At 36.7% G+C, this 12,508-nt stretch overlaps 2 protein-coding genes across 2 annotated transcripts; one reads left to right on the top strand and one right to left on the bottom strand.

Annotated features, from left to right (window-relative positions):
* Positions 1–2,261: 2,261 nt before the first annotated feature.
* Positions 2,262–10,057, bottom strand: Tsp_02742 (thioredoxin reductase 1, cytoplasmic). Its single transcript, XM_003379022.1, has 16 exons — positions 9,960–10,057; positions 9,737–9,859; positions 9,357–9,423; positions 5,057–5,259; positions 4,905–4,977; positions 4,708–4,827; positions 4,500–4,642; positions 4,305–4,420; positions 4,011–4,239; positions 3,847–3,936; positions 3,624–3,700; positions 3,401–3,560; positions 3,224–3,331; positions 3,039–3,137; positions 2,837–2,971; positions 2,262–2,780 (listed from the first exon to the last, which is right to left on the bottom strand). Exons 2-16 carry the CDS (start codon positions 9,848–9,850, stop codon positions 2,718–2,720), a joined length of 1,797 nt encoding a protein of 598 aa, XP_003379070.1. The 5' UTR covers positions 9,851–9,859; positions 9,960–10,057; the 3' UTR covers positions 2,262–2,717.
* A 598-nt stretch (positions 10,058–10,655) lies between these two features.
* Positions 10,656–11,498, top strand: Tsp_02741 (huntingtin-interacting protein K). Its single transcript, XM_003379021.1, has 4 exons — positions 10,656–10,728; positions 11,029–11,186; positions 11,249–11,344; positions 11,400–11,498. The coding sequence occupies exons 1-4, from the start codon at positions 10,656–10,658 to the stop codon at positions 11,496–11,498; spliced, it is 426 nt and encodes a 141-aa protein (XP_003379069.1).
* Positions 11,499–12,508: the final 1,010 nt, after the last annotated feature.

Genomic DNA, 12,508 nt, shown 5'->3' with positions numbered 1-12,508 from the left:
CATTGTGAAATTTCAAATCTTCAAAACACCCAACTTCCATGTTGCTAATATTTTCATCGTCCATGCGTAAAATTAACTGCAGATGATAGTCGAAAATAATGACCTTGCAATATTCCCATTTACCCACTATAAATTCACCAGTGACGACAGAAAATGGTAAGAAAAAAACAATATACAAATTGATGGATAATTTGATTGAATTTGAATATTTCTCATTTTCACCCACAAAACCAATTGCTGCTGAGCTTGGTCAAATGTGATAAAAACTCATCTAAACTGTGCGCACCGTACTTTGGACAGTCGACCAGCAATCGCAGCTTTCAACGAGTAGAATAAAAAACTTTTTTCTTCAATTACAAGCAAAAAAATTACAAAAATCTCAAAATTTCACTCTCAACAACAAAAAATTATCAGCAACACCGCAACAATGCGTGCACAAATGGTATCTTCCTTGTTTGGTGCTGTGAAAAAGGATCGATGTGAAAGCGAAATTAGTTTGAAAATTTCATTTGGAACTTTAAAACTTTCCCAGCAACAATTTCATCCATTTTTTAATACAAAACTAACTCGTCTTACTGTTCGAACGTCGAACGTGAAAATCAAATCGTTAAAAATAGACCAGTACAATTCTTGAAGTATAGTCAATTCAATGAATGTAACAATTGTTACACGTGGAAAAATGTATATATTCTTTCATCAGATCACATGCAAAAAATACTTTCTTCAAAAAAATCATTGAAATTATTAATTACATACTTATAACACAAAAGAAAAACAAGATTAATACTATAAATTTACATACGAAAGATGTGAACATTTACATTTGCAGATATGACAATAAACGATCATACGATACAAGTATGCATGTATCAAACGCTTCTAGCGTTGCATTAAATAAATTGATTCATTTTAATTTATTATTTAAAAGAGATAAAAACAATTATATCCTATATGATCAATATAAAAACAACGATCAAAAAATAAATTCCGAAAAAGATTTCAACTGAAAACTCGCTTATCATTATCATCTTATTCCATTACAATCAACATGCATCGATATTGCATTTTCAAAATATTTTGTACATTGAAACATAAGCAAAATTTGCAATAATAATAATAATAATAATTTAACTGTAACGTAACGCTTTGGATAATAATGCTAATTTCTTCATAATTATTAGTAAGTAATAAGTAGCTTGAATAATGACGTAGAAAAACTAAAACGAGTCTGCAGATGTAAAACAAACTTCAAGATCTCTTTCCTACTATTTATCTACAGACTCAGTGTGAAAAATTCCCTTCATTCATGCTCAGAATCGACTGCTTCCAATAAACAAAGAAATGCATGAATTTATCAAAAAAATAAAAAACTGTAACTTACCTTTACTGGTCAGAAAATATAATTGAAACTTCAAACTGCAAATGATATAAAATAAGACTGTTTCAAATGTGGCGCAAACACATTCCGCCAGTTAAATTTATGAGTAAAAACTACTTTTTGTAGATACGATTAGATTATCAAGAGCAATTAATACAGTGCACTGTTCAAAAGTACTTCAACATAAAATTCATAATTATATAAATTTTTTTGCTGAAATTACAATTTAACAATTAAATTAAAGCAATGGCTTTCATGTTTTTCAAAATAATGAGATGATTAATCAAAAATAAAAAAGAAAATATAAGTGAAAAAAATCTACCATAATATTACACGGTTCTTATTGTGTAATTCATAAAGTTCAAATTTTTAATAGGTCAGCTTTTATAGTATGCATTTCATGCGCATGTGCGACTTGCATTCTACTTGGGGAACATAGCATTTGTTGTTAAAGTTTGTGGAATATTGAAGAAAATAATTAATGAATGAATGTGCATGCTCACGTTTGTGTTTAATTTTGAATATTCAATCTGCTGGTGTATGTCAGTGAACAAATAAATAGTGATTATTAATTCAATCTGTGTACGTATTTTTTAGAGAAAATGATAACTTCACTATTGAAACTTGCTCATCTTTATCGCACTACAGTATAAAGTTAGTCAAATAAAAGAAAGTTTGTCGATTTTCATTGCATAATCTTTTCGTAAAATTGCGGCATTTCAATTTAAATTCAAAAGTTTTGTTCTATAGACATTTTGAAAATTATTTAAAATTTTCGTTCTCCAGTTTATATGCACACGTGCACAATTTGGTGTCAAGTTGACGGTATGCAATGATTTCATTCGTTAACTTATATTTCTCTGTAAGCAAAATTTAGACAATAAAGAAATCAAATTTATTCACAACTGTACCAATAATACATTAACATTATGAAATGTTTCATCTTTCACGAATTATTACTTAATGTTAATTTTTCTGAAATGAATGATATATTGTAATTCGAAGCCAAAAGTCGAAAATCAGAACCAACTAACTGCCAAACGATATGAAAAGTTACTGAATGATACAAATGATGAGTAAGTCAAAAATTACAGAAAAAGCAAAAACACGAATGATGAGTAAGTCAAAAGTTAGAGAAAAAGCTAAAACAATCATCAAAAATCAGAAATGAAAAAAAAATAAAAGAGATGTGTTTCATCGAAACATTGCCACGCATAGAAATGGTTTATGCAATGTTTGTCACAGCTCACATCTTAAAATAATTATCAATATCGCGCTTGTTGAACGATATATTTAGCACTTCAGAAAAGCGCCAAAAACGTCAACAAGCAGCTTAACCTCAGCAGCCTGTTTTCTTCAGTACCTGCTGAGAAGATTTGGTCACTGTCAACTGAGTGAAAACCTGAAAATGAAAATTTTAAACATAAAAACTGTGCTACAAAAATTTGCAAAACTCACTTCTGCACAGGTTGGATGTATGCCGACTAGCAGATCAAAATCGTGCTTAGTTGCTTTCAATTTCAAACCAATCGCAAAACCTTGAGTTATTTCACCGGCATTTGGACCAAGCAGGTGAAATCCCAAAATGCGCATCTGAAAAACAGTAGAAAAAAAGCAGCACATTTTTCATGCGTAAAAGACACTTCAATTGCTGTTATACATCATCCTGTTTGTTGCAGATCAATTTTGCATAGCAGTGTTCAGAATCATCACGTTTCGGAACAGTATACTCAAGTGGTGTAAAATATGAATGAAAAACCTAAATAAAAAAAACAGAAGAAAACATGCCTCAGTTCAGTTTCCTGAAATTTCAAGATGATTTAAAGAGCAAAACAGAAAACGTACTTCAATGTTGATCTCACCATACTCTTCAATCGCTTCCTCTTCTGACATACCACAACAACCATATTCCAACGGTGTGAATACAGTAGTCGGAGTCAAATAACGATCGCACTAAAATATTGAAAAGTTGTCGAATTAAAGTCGTGATGATGGAAAAAAAAATAAATAAATGCTTCCAACCAAAATGCTGGAAAGACCAAACATGCGTTTGGCTAACAAGCGGCCAGCTTTAATAGCTACCGGAGTGAGCTCCAAACCACGGTCCAGTACATCTCCAATGGCGTAGATGTACGGAGCTGTGGTGCTCTGTTCATTTGCATAACAGAGAATTTTCTTGTTTCTATAACACTCGATTGAAAAGTCAACTTTCCCCAACTTGCTGGCAAGATTGTTTGTAATTTACTCTGGATTCGTTTCCACACCAACTTTGTCCAAATTCAAAGCGTCCGTCAAAGCATCTCGTCCGATTGCGATCAGAACCTTTGCAATTAAATATAAAAAGTTAAATTAATTCACAAATACAAAAAAGTTTTATTCAACAAATTAATTTGTACTTGAAACCTGAACTTCACAACTGAACACTGTACATCAATCAGTTGTAGGAGAATTGAAAGAAATTAACTTACAGTGTTATATTCGTCGACAACTTCTTCACCGTCTTCTTTTTTGGCAGTGACTCGAAACAACCCTGGCTGACCATCTTGCAAACGTTCAATCTTAAAATCAATCACATCAATTAAACAATCGAACACTAGAGAACCTATCAATCACTCAATCAATCATACAGTACCTTCGTCGGGATGCACTTGTAAATAAATCGTACACCTTCGACAGTTTGCATGTGGTTGCCAATACGATTGGCCATGTCTTGGTCAAACCCACGCAACAAAATCGACCGTACCATCACGGTCACGTCCAAACCAAGTCCGCGTAAAAAGCCGGCGCACTCCAGTGAAACATAAGACGCGCCAACGCACAGTGTTTTTCCTGGACAGTAGGGAAGTGAAAAAAGATCGTCACTAGAATTTAAAAAAATTAACAATAAAACTTAACCCCAAGAAAACAAAAAATATTTCTACGCAACCTTGTGATACAGTACTCCTTAACTCCGGGTACATCCAAGTAGCGAGGACGAAGCCCCGTGGCGATGATAAATCGATCCGACGTGATGATTTGTTCTTTATTACGTTTGTCCGTAGCCTAAAAATTTAAATTTTAATCAATTTTGACATTATAAAAAAGAGAAATTAATGATTTTATTTTATTTTTTGAAATATACTTTGATCGAATGACTGCCAACAAACGTGCCAAATGCGTTCAAGTATGTGACGGATTTTTCACGCAGCTGAACACGATAGTTCCAATTCAACGCTGTAATGTGAGACTGGATTGCAGTTACCATATCTGTCCAGCTGTGTTTGACTGAAACGAAAACAGAAAAAATATTGCACAATGATCAAGTGAACAAAAAAGCCTCTCTTACTAACCCTCTTCTCCATATTTCCAACCAAACTTCCTCGCGTCTGCCAAATTCTTGCCCAACAATGAGGTACAATGCATCAACTTTTTCGGAATACAGCCGACGTTGACACACGTACCGCCCAGACCTGAAGAAAAACACCCCCGAATAAAAAAATAAATAAATATACCGTATATTAAAAGCCAGTGCTCTGGTCGACACTACCCCACGTCGTTCCCAAAGGAGTCGGAGTCACAAAGTCCAAAACAGCCACACGTTTGCCGGCCAGGGCAGCATCCTACGTAACAAAACGTATATATATATATGAGGTGATCCTTTTTTTTCTGTTGCTTTGCTTCGTAATCAACAAATAATACTTTAGCAGCGGCCAGGCCGCCGGATCCACCGCCAATGACCACCAGGTCGTACTGATGATCGGCAAGCCATTCTTTGAGAACCCCCTTTTCGACCAATCTAGCCAATTCTTCAACACCGCCGACGCAGTCGCCATTGACAAAAATCAAAGGCAGCAAATTGCGACAACTAATATCGAATAGGTACCTCAACACGCGGTCTTTGTCTGTAAAAGATGCACTGTTGATTTGAAGTGGTTAGAAGAAACTGTTGTTATAACGTATCAAAAGTAGCTAAATTTGTCATACTTGCAATTTATTTTAAGAAAAAGCACAATTACAAGACAAAAATATTCATCGGTGCAAATTTTATCGCAAAAATCGTCCACCACACACATATGAGAAACAGACCGAAGGAAAGGTGAACCACAATTTCAAAGTGTACGTTTTCTCTTAGATTTTCAATTAAAAGAAGATTTTTCACTATATATATATATATATATGTATGTATGTATGTATGTATGTATGTATGTATATGTATACAAAGCTAAAAGCAACACTTTGTGCAACTGCGTTTTAAAAATGACAATAATGCCAACATCAACTGCATAAAACAACCAAACCGAAGGTGAGAGTTCTAAAATAAACTTATATTTTTTTCCAAATGCTGCTGTTTTTTGGAAAAAATAAACAAAGTAACTAATTGTCGTATTGTTTACTGGTCAACACGAGCGTTTGGGAAAAGTGGAATAATAACACCACAGTCGATGTATTGCTCTGCATTGGATTCAACTAATCTCGTCGACCGTGGCTTGGGACTGGCGACACAACGCCATCGCCTGGCCGATCAGGTCGACAAGCCGGTGGTGGTCGCGGGGTCGGACGAAGCCGTACTCGACCAGTTCGTCGGACAATGCTTCGGGTGACTCATCGTCGGTGAACTGGCCGGTCAGCTCGCGATTCATACGGTCCTCGAACTTGAGCATCATCGCCAGCACGTACGCGCCGCTCTGCTCGGCAGGTCTCACCTCAGCCGACAGTTCCACCAACTCGCGGGTCTCCTCGAACTCGCCGGCACGGCTCGGCTTTTTCCTCGCCTCGTGTTTCGGCTCCATCAGCGAGGCTGAAGCGCCGCGCTGCAAACCGTTGGTCAACGAATCGCCGCCAAACGGCCTCAGTCTGGACGGCGACAACGAAGAACCGCGATGGTCTCCTGCCACGCCCAACCCTCGACCCGAGACAACGTCGTACGTCGACGACGACCCCACCCTGACGGCCGCCGCATCACCACCACCACTACCACCACCACCACCACCACTATCACCGGCACCAACACCACCACCACCAGCAGCGGCAGCAGCAGCAGCAGAGGCTGCCGAAGCATCAACACCATCACCAGTACCAACAGGGCAGCGATCATCATCACCGGCAACGTAGGACCCATCGACCGAGGAACGGTGCTGCAAGCCGGCCAAAGGGTAAATGCCGTTGCGCACGTCTTCGAGCAACTTTTCCAAATCATGCGTGTTCACATCCTCGCGGCATACCATCACATGACGCGTGCCGTCCACGCCGACCAACTCCGCCAACACCCCTGATTGCCGCCGGCCAGGCAGCTTGCCGCCGCTACTACCAATGCCACCAACGCTACTAGCATGACGACCGCCACGAGCGCCAGCGGCGGCGGCAGGGTCGAATTCAGAAAACGAGTCCGGACCGCGGAGCACCTCGTGCGCCGCTAGCAAAAGCAACGACGGCACCTCGAACAAGGCCGGATGGAAAATCAACTGATGGGCGGTGGGTCTCTGCGACGCGACCGTGCTGAGGCACTGTTCCACCAGCTGCCGTTGTGAGGGATTTTCCAGCGACTGCAAAGCCCTGGTCAACTGGTCGCCGTCGCCAAGCAAGCCCATCGCCGCCATCTCCAACGCGCAGACGCCGAACGCGTAAATGTCCGCTTGGACGGTGCCCCTGGAGCCGGGCGCCCGACACTCCGGCGCCACGTAGTACATGTGCTGGTGGTGTTGGCGGGCGCTTTCGCGGCTTGTCGCCGCACTTCGCAAGCCGTGCAATTCGACCGCCGCCCCTTCGGGCATAACGAACGCTACTTTGATCACACCGTTCTGCTGGATGAAAATTGCGCTGTTGGTCAAATGGCCGTGCACGACTGGCGGCTCGAAGCTGTGCAAATAGTCCAAAGCCAACAGCACCGGCAAGCACCACTTGCGCCACGACCGACCGCTGCTCGAAGGCGGCTTGGTCGAGACGCCGCCCTGAGCGGTCCGGCGCAGAAATTGAGCCACCGAGCCGGACGACATGTAATCGGTGATCAGAACTACCCGAGCCCGGTCCTCGTCCAGCCAATAGCTGTGCACTTTGACCAAGTACGGGTGGTCGAGTTCAACGAGGCGATCAAACATGGCGCAGATGTTGCGCTGTTGAAGCATTAGCTGGCGACGATCGTTGAAGTGAACCTCGTTCCAGGCTACTTCGACCCCTAGCTCGTTGTCCATCGCCAAATAGGTGGCGTCAATTCCGGGCACGTTGCGGCGCTGAACTCGTTCGCGCCTCTTCTGCCATCGTCCACAAGGGCTCTCTTCCAACGGAGAATTGCTGTCCTCGTCGTCTGAGTCACTCTCTCGACCGGAAGTCGCCTGCTTATTTTGCTGCTGTGGCTGTGGCTGTTGTTGTTGTGGTGGTGGTGGTGGTGGCTGTGGTTGTGACTGTGACTGTTGCTGTTGCTGTGGCTCCTCGCGTTTTGTGTTCGTCTGCTGATCCATCACAGTGCGGTCAGTGATGCAAAGATAAGAACAACGGAGTTTGACTGACAATGTTTCTGCACTCTAAACAATTTTCAATTGCCAACCATATACAGACCACCACAAACAAATCACCATGCCAAAAGTAAATAAATAAAAAGTAGTAATAAAGAAAACAAGCAAAACTGAACTATCCAAACAAAGCAGCTGCGAACATAACCAAACGGTTCAAACTAGCCAATTGCAAACAAAACAAATTATTAATATACTGCCGTTGATTAAGCTGTTCAATGCTGCTTCTGCTGCGACTGTTTTTCAGTTTTGCATTTGTAGAAAATAAAATCTGATCATGCATTCAATTTCACATAATACAGAAATGTACATTAATTAATCAAGCAATCAAATAGAAAAATCGTGAGACCGATTTGAACGTCACCAACAAACAGCGTGCCAAAATTGCAATCAAAACAACACTATTCAGAGCAGAAATGAAAAACAGCACAAAAACGTGCACAAACTGCCAGAAAACACTTCAATTATCATCAACAATGAAGCCAGAGACGCTTCTTTCTTTTGCTTAAACAATTCAACCAATCAAACGCATCCTCCGCGCTAGTCATAAATAAGGAAGTAAATTTTGCCGTGTAAAAATTTAACCAACGCTGCTTGCAGGCAGACAGACAGACCAGCAGTTGTCATCATCAACAATAACAACAGCAGCAACAGCAACAGCAACAGCAACAACAACAACATCATAGCATTATCATTCGTTTTTTCTCGGTTAAATCACATTCACCATCCAAGTACGGAATAAAAAAACCCCAGTCTATCTCTTTTTATAAAAACGAGTTCCCAATGCTCCTTGTATGAACGCGTTTCAATCCTGCAACTGTGTTTGCAGAGCTTTACGACAAGCACGTCAACTTAATACAACGTATCCATCATTTTCATCAATAATAACTAACAAATTCTTTTCTCGTTCACAATATTGTTCATCATTCTTGACATTGTCAATTGTTTACCAATACAAAGTATCCGCATTTGAAAGATGCATTCGTTTTTGTTACAAAGTAAAAGATTAAAATATTAAACCCTTCAAAGAGACAATTACAAATTGAAAAATGGAAATTTTGAATGGAAACTAGGCCGATAATTTATCATTTTCACGAATTAAATATATAAATATAAATAAATAAATAAATATATCTTAAACATAGAACAACAAAACTTTCAAAGACGTACTGCACAAATAAAATTCCCGCATTAATAGAAAAAAATTAATGATTAATGCAAAACACTTAGAAAAAGGTGCTTTATCAAGCATGCGTAACATCGCCTGTGACGCGTGATGTTCAATAATATGCTCGCGTGTTTCATTTCAAAGTTAAATAAAAAACAAAACTTTCATCACCAATCGAATAATGTAGATTTAAATAATAAAATTCGCAAAAACAGTTGAAACGTTCAAACCGGCTTCACGAAAGCTGATGCCAAATTTACGTAAATAATAACAAAAGCTTTCCTCCCAACAGCGTAAAATTAAATATTAACAAAATATTCCTTACCTGCAATGGAACTTATATCAGCAATTTGACAAGGTTTCGAGCCAATAGATAACAGATAATCATTAATCTAAAATATAAATTACAGTTATGAACGCAGTACCTATTTTGCACTGCTTGAAAATAAAATATTTCCCTTTTCTATCGTCAAATTTATCAAATAACATAATATCGAATTAAAATATTTACTGCCTTACATAACACAAAAATATGTTGAAAAACATGTAAAAAGAGACTGAAATGATTTCTACTAAATGAAAAATTTTAAATCAAGAATAAAATATTTACTTTCTGATTAAAATCTATTACATTCGAAGTACCTATGATTATTATTAAGCAAACGTTCTAAAAATGCGTGCATCGTAAACACAACTGTGACATACTTTGTTCAACTTTAATCGACGGCCGCTCACAACAGTAATTGTTTTGCTATTGAAAATCAGTTCCAATAAACTGCCAAGATTTTGTGGTTTCTTCACGTTATCAACTGGAGGCATTCTACTATCCTAAAGCAGAAATCAAATACTAATAATTTTCATCTGACTGACGATAAATGCAAAAAAATTCAATTCAAAAGAAACACAGTAATATGTAAATTCGAATTACCAATTGTTTATTTCAACTTAAATTTAGATGCATGTAACGAGAAAGAGAACGGAACGAAAAACGCACATGCAACTGACAAACAAGAACTTTCTTTGTCTTACAGTACATGTACTTTGCCTTACGATAAATAAAAACTGAATTTCAAGTTTGAATTATTCTATCTAAACATGCCAAACTATTTATTTGTAATATGCTAGTGCTACTATTTTAAAATTGAGCAGCATAATTCATCTTTATATGTTGTATAATTTTAAATAATTCACTAAAATAATACATGCAATTAAAATTATTTCACCATTTTTTGAAATGTCTATTAGTATGTTAATAAATCTTCCTCTTATGACTAGTAGAATGGAAAATGAACAGCAACAACTTTAACAAAGTATAATGTAGTAAAATATTTTTAAGCAAAAAAAGTTAAGTTCATTTAATATAATGCAAGTACCTTCATTCTGTAGATACGGTGGCTGCATATGCTTTATGAAAATTCACAAACTTTAACGCCGCTGACATTGTGTTGATTTTTTTGATTATCAAGTAAGAGTTTAATTGAATGAATTCTTTTAAATAAGCATGTAATCATTTTTTTGTGCTAGCAGATGAAGCTATTTAAATTTATTCGATGGCTGGTTTGCTTTGGGACTCCATTTGGAAAAAAGAATTTAGAATTTAATTTAAAATATAGTTAAAGTATAAATGGAAGTAGAACCACAGGGTTCTGAAATTGTTATTGCAATTAATCATTTTATTTATCCTGAGAAGCTAACTAGTTGGCAATAGAATAATTGAGTACTGACACTGAGCACTCATTTACACACTGAATATTTTGAAATTATTTTTACGTCTATGTAGTTAACTTAAATTTTTTCTAATGTAATGTTTTCAGCGAGTTATAATGAGCTTAAAATGTTTTTTAATGGCGACATAATTATTTGGTTCAGTGTCATAAAAGTATAAGAAATTTGCTAATGAAGGAAATTAAGTTAGTTTCAACATTCAAAACAAGTAGAATAGTTCTTTTACAATCTGAAGTTTATGTAAACACTGATTTTAAAGTAAAAAAAAGCAGAATCACTTGAATCAATCGTCATGGATGAAGACGACGGTGAGAAGTACAATCAACCTAAGAAAGCACAAGTGCATAAATATGATAGCGGTGCAGCTGATTTACAAAAGGTGACCGATTATGAAGAGGAGAAAGAAATTCCATCACAAATTACTCAATCGGTATTATTTTGCATACATTATAAGCAAACATGTATAAACTCAGTTATTTATTTATCTACTAGGCTGTTACTAACATTTTGGATACGAGCAAAACTAAATTAAACGAGCCAGGTGAAGGCACTACAATTGTAATCAAAAAAGAAGATGTAGAATTATTGGTATTTTAAGTTTATTTATTTGAAATGTAATTGCTGTTTGATAATATTTTTTCAGATAAACGAAATGGAATTGACAAAGTGTACAGCTGAAAAAACGCTCAGGAAGTACCAAGGCGATGTGAAAAAGGCACTGATAGCAATGCTTACTACGTAACAATTGTCGCTGGATGTTACTTTTAGAAATGATGTATTTTGAAAATTGAAAAGTTGAAATTTGTAAAGTAAATAACTCGAAAAAATAATTTCGCATCATTAATTGTGCAATAATAAATTTAAAAATTCCGCTTTAAAATTCTAATAGGAAACTGAAATTTTTCATAAACGTCATCAGTGGCAACAGTTGTAACAAACAGTGCTATTAGTGAAATGAAAAGAACAAAACTTCGTGCGAATAGATGCTAAAATCACCATACCCGACAAATTACAGCTTCTTTAAACATAGCTAACAGAACGGGGATAGCTTGTAAATTTTTTTGTCAGGACTATTTAATTTAGAATTATGTGACTTTTAATTTTAAACACCATAATGCTTGCCATAATTATCAGTGGTTATGATTTGAAGGTAGTAATTCAAATCATAACAGATGACGGAGTAGTTTACAGCTGAAGACTAAATCAAACAGAAATTGCCAATGAAATGATTATTAATTGGATTTCATTTCATGCAAACCGTTTAAACAATCATGAAAATGAAAATTTCATCAACCAAATAATACAAACGTACATGTAAAGGTAATTTTGCATAGCAACGAGCAAACATCCAGTCAGCACGATTATCTTCATTGCTATAGAAATTCAAAAATCGATTTTCAACCACTTAATCATTCTCCGTAAAAACATCATTTAATAATAAATAAATCTTAACCTATAAAAATTTTAATAATAAATAAGATCAGGATATACGCTGAATGAATAAAAGCATCACTGTTTTCTTGGCACATTTATTATTCCTTAAAAAATAATCACTCAGTATGAAGTAATTATGAAATTATTACGAGCATATTCAATTACTAACCATAATGTTAATACTTGTTAAAGGATTTACTGATAACTGCCACACTTTATTTACTACCTTGTGACATAATACTGAATATGAACAAGCTTTGAACAAACTTACAAATACATCAAAGATTTCGCAAAGTTACACGAATGAAATTTTTTGAA

The sequence above is a fragment of the Trichinella spiralis genome (genome assembly GCF_000181795.1).
Source record: "Trichinella spiralis strain ISS 195 chromosome Unknown Scfld2, whole genome shotgun sequence".
NCBI classification, from domain to species: Eukaryota; Metazoa; Nematoda; class Enoplea; order Trichinellida; family Trichinellidae; genus Trichinella; species Trichinella spiralis.
The sequence above is the reverse complement of the archived record's forward strand: the minus strand, read 5'-3'. Positions and strand labels throughout refer to the sequence as shown.

Bases quoted from the DNA above. Each gene is read 5' to 3' on its own strand.
- Tsp_02741 (XM_003379021.1), top strand. From the start codon at position 10,656: ATGGAAGTAGAACCACAGGGTTCTGAAATTGTTATTGCAATTAATCAT. The intron at 10,729-11,028 runs GTTGGCAATAGA...AAAAAAAAGCAG, and splicing joins TTATCCTGAGAAGCTAACTA to AATCACTTGAATCAATCGTC. The intron at 11,187-11,248 runs GTATTATTTTGC...TTTATCTACTAG, and splicing joins CATCACAAATTACTCAATCG to GCTGTTACTAACATTTTGGA.
- Tsp_02742 (XM_003379022.1), bottom strand. From the start codon at position 9,850: ATGCCTCCAGTTGATAACGTGAAGAAACCACAAAATCTTGGCAGTTTA. The intron at 3,332-3,400 runs GTTGGAAGCATT...TCAATATTTTAG, and splicing joins TTGGTCTTTCCAGCATTTTG to TGCGATCGTTATTTGACTCC. The intron at 3,138-3,223 runs GTACGTTTTCTG...TTTTTTATTTAG, and splicing joins ATGGTGAGATCAACATTGAA to GTTTTTCATTCATATTTTAC.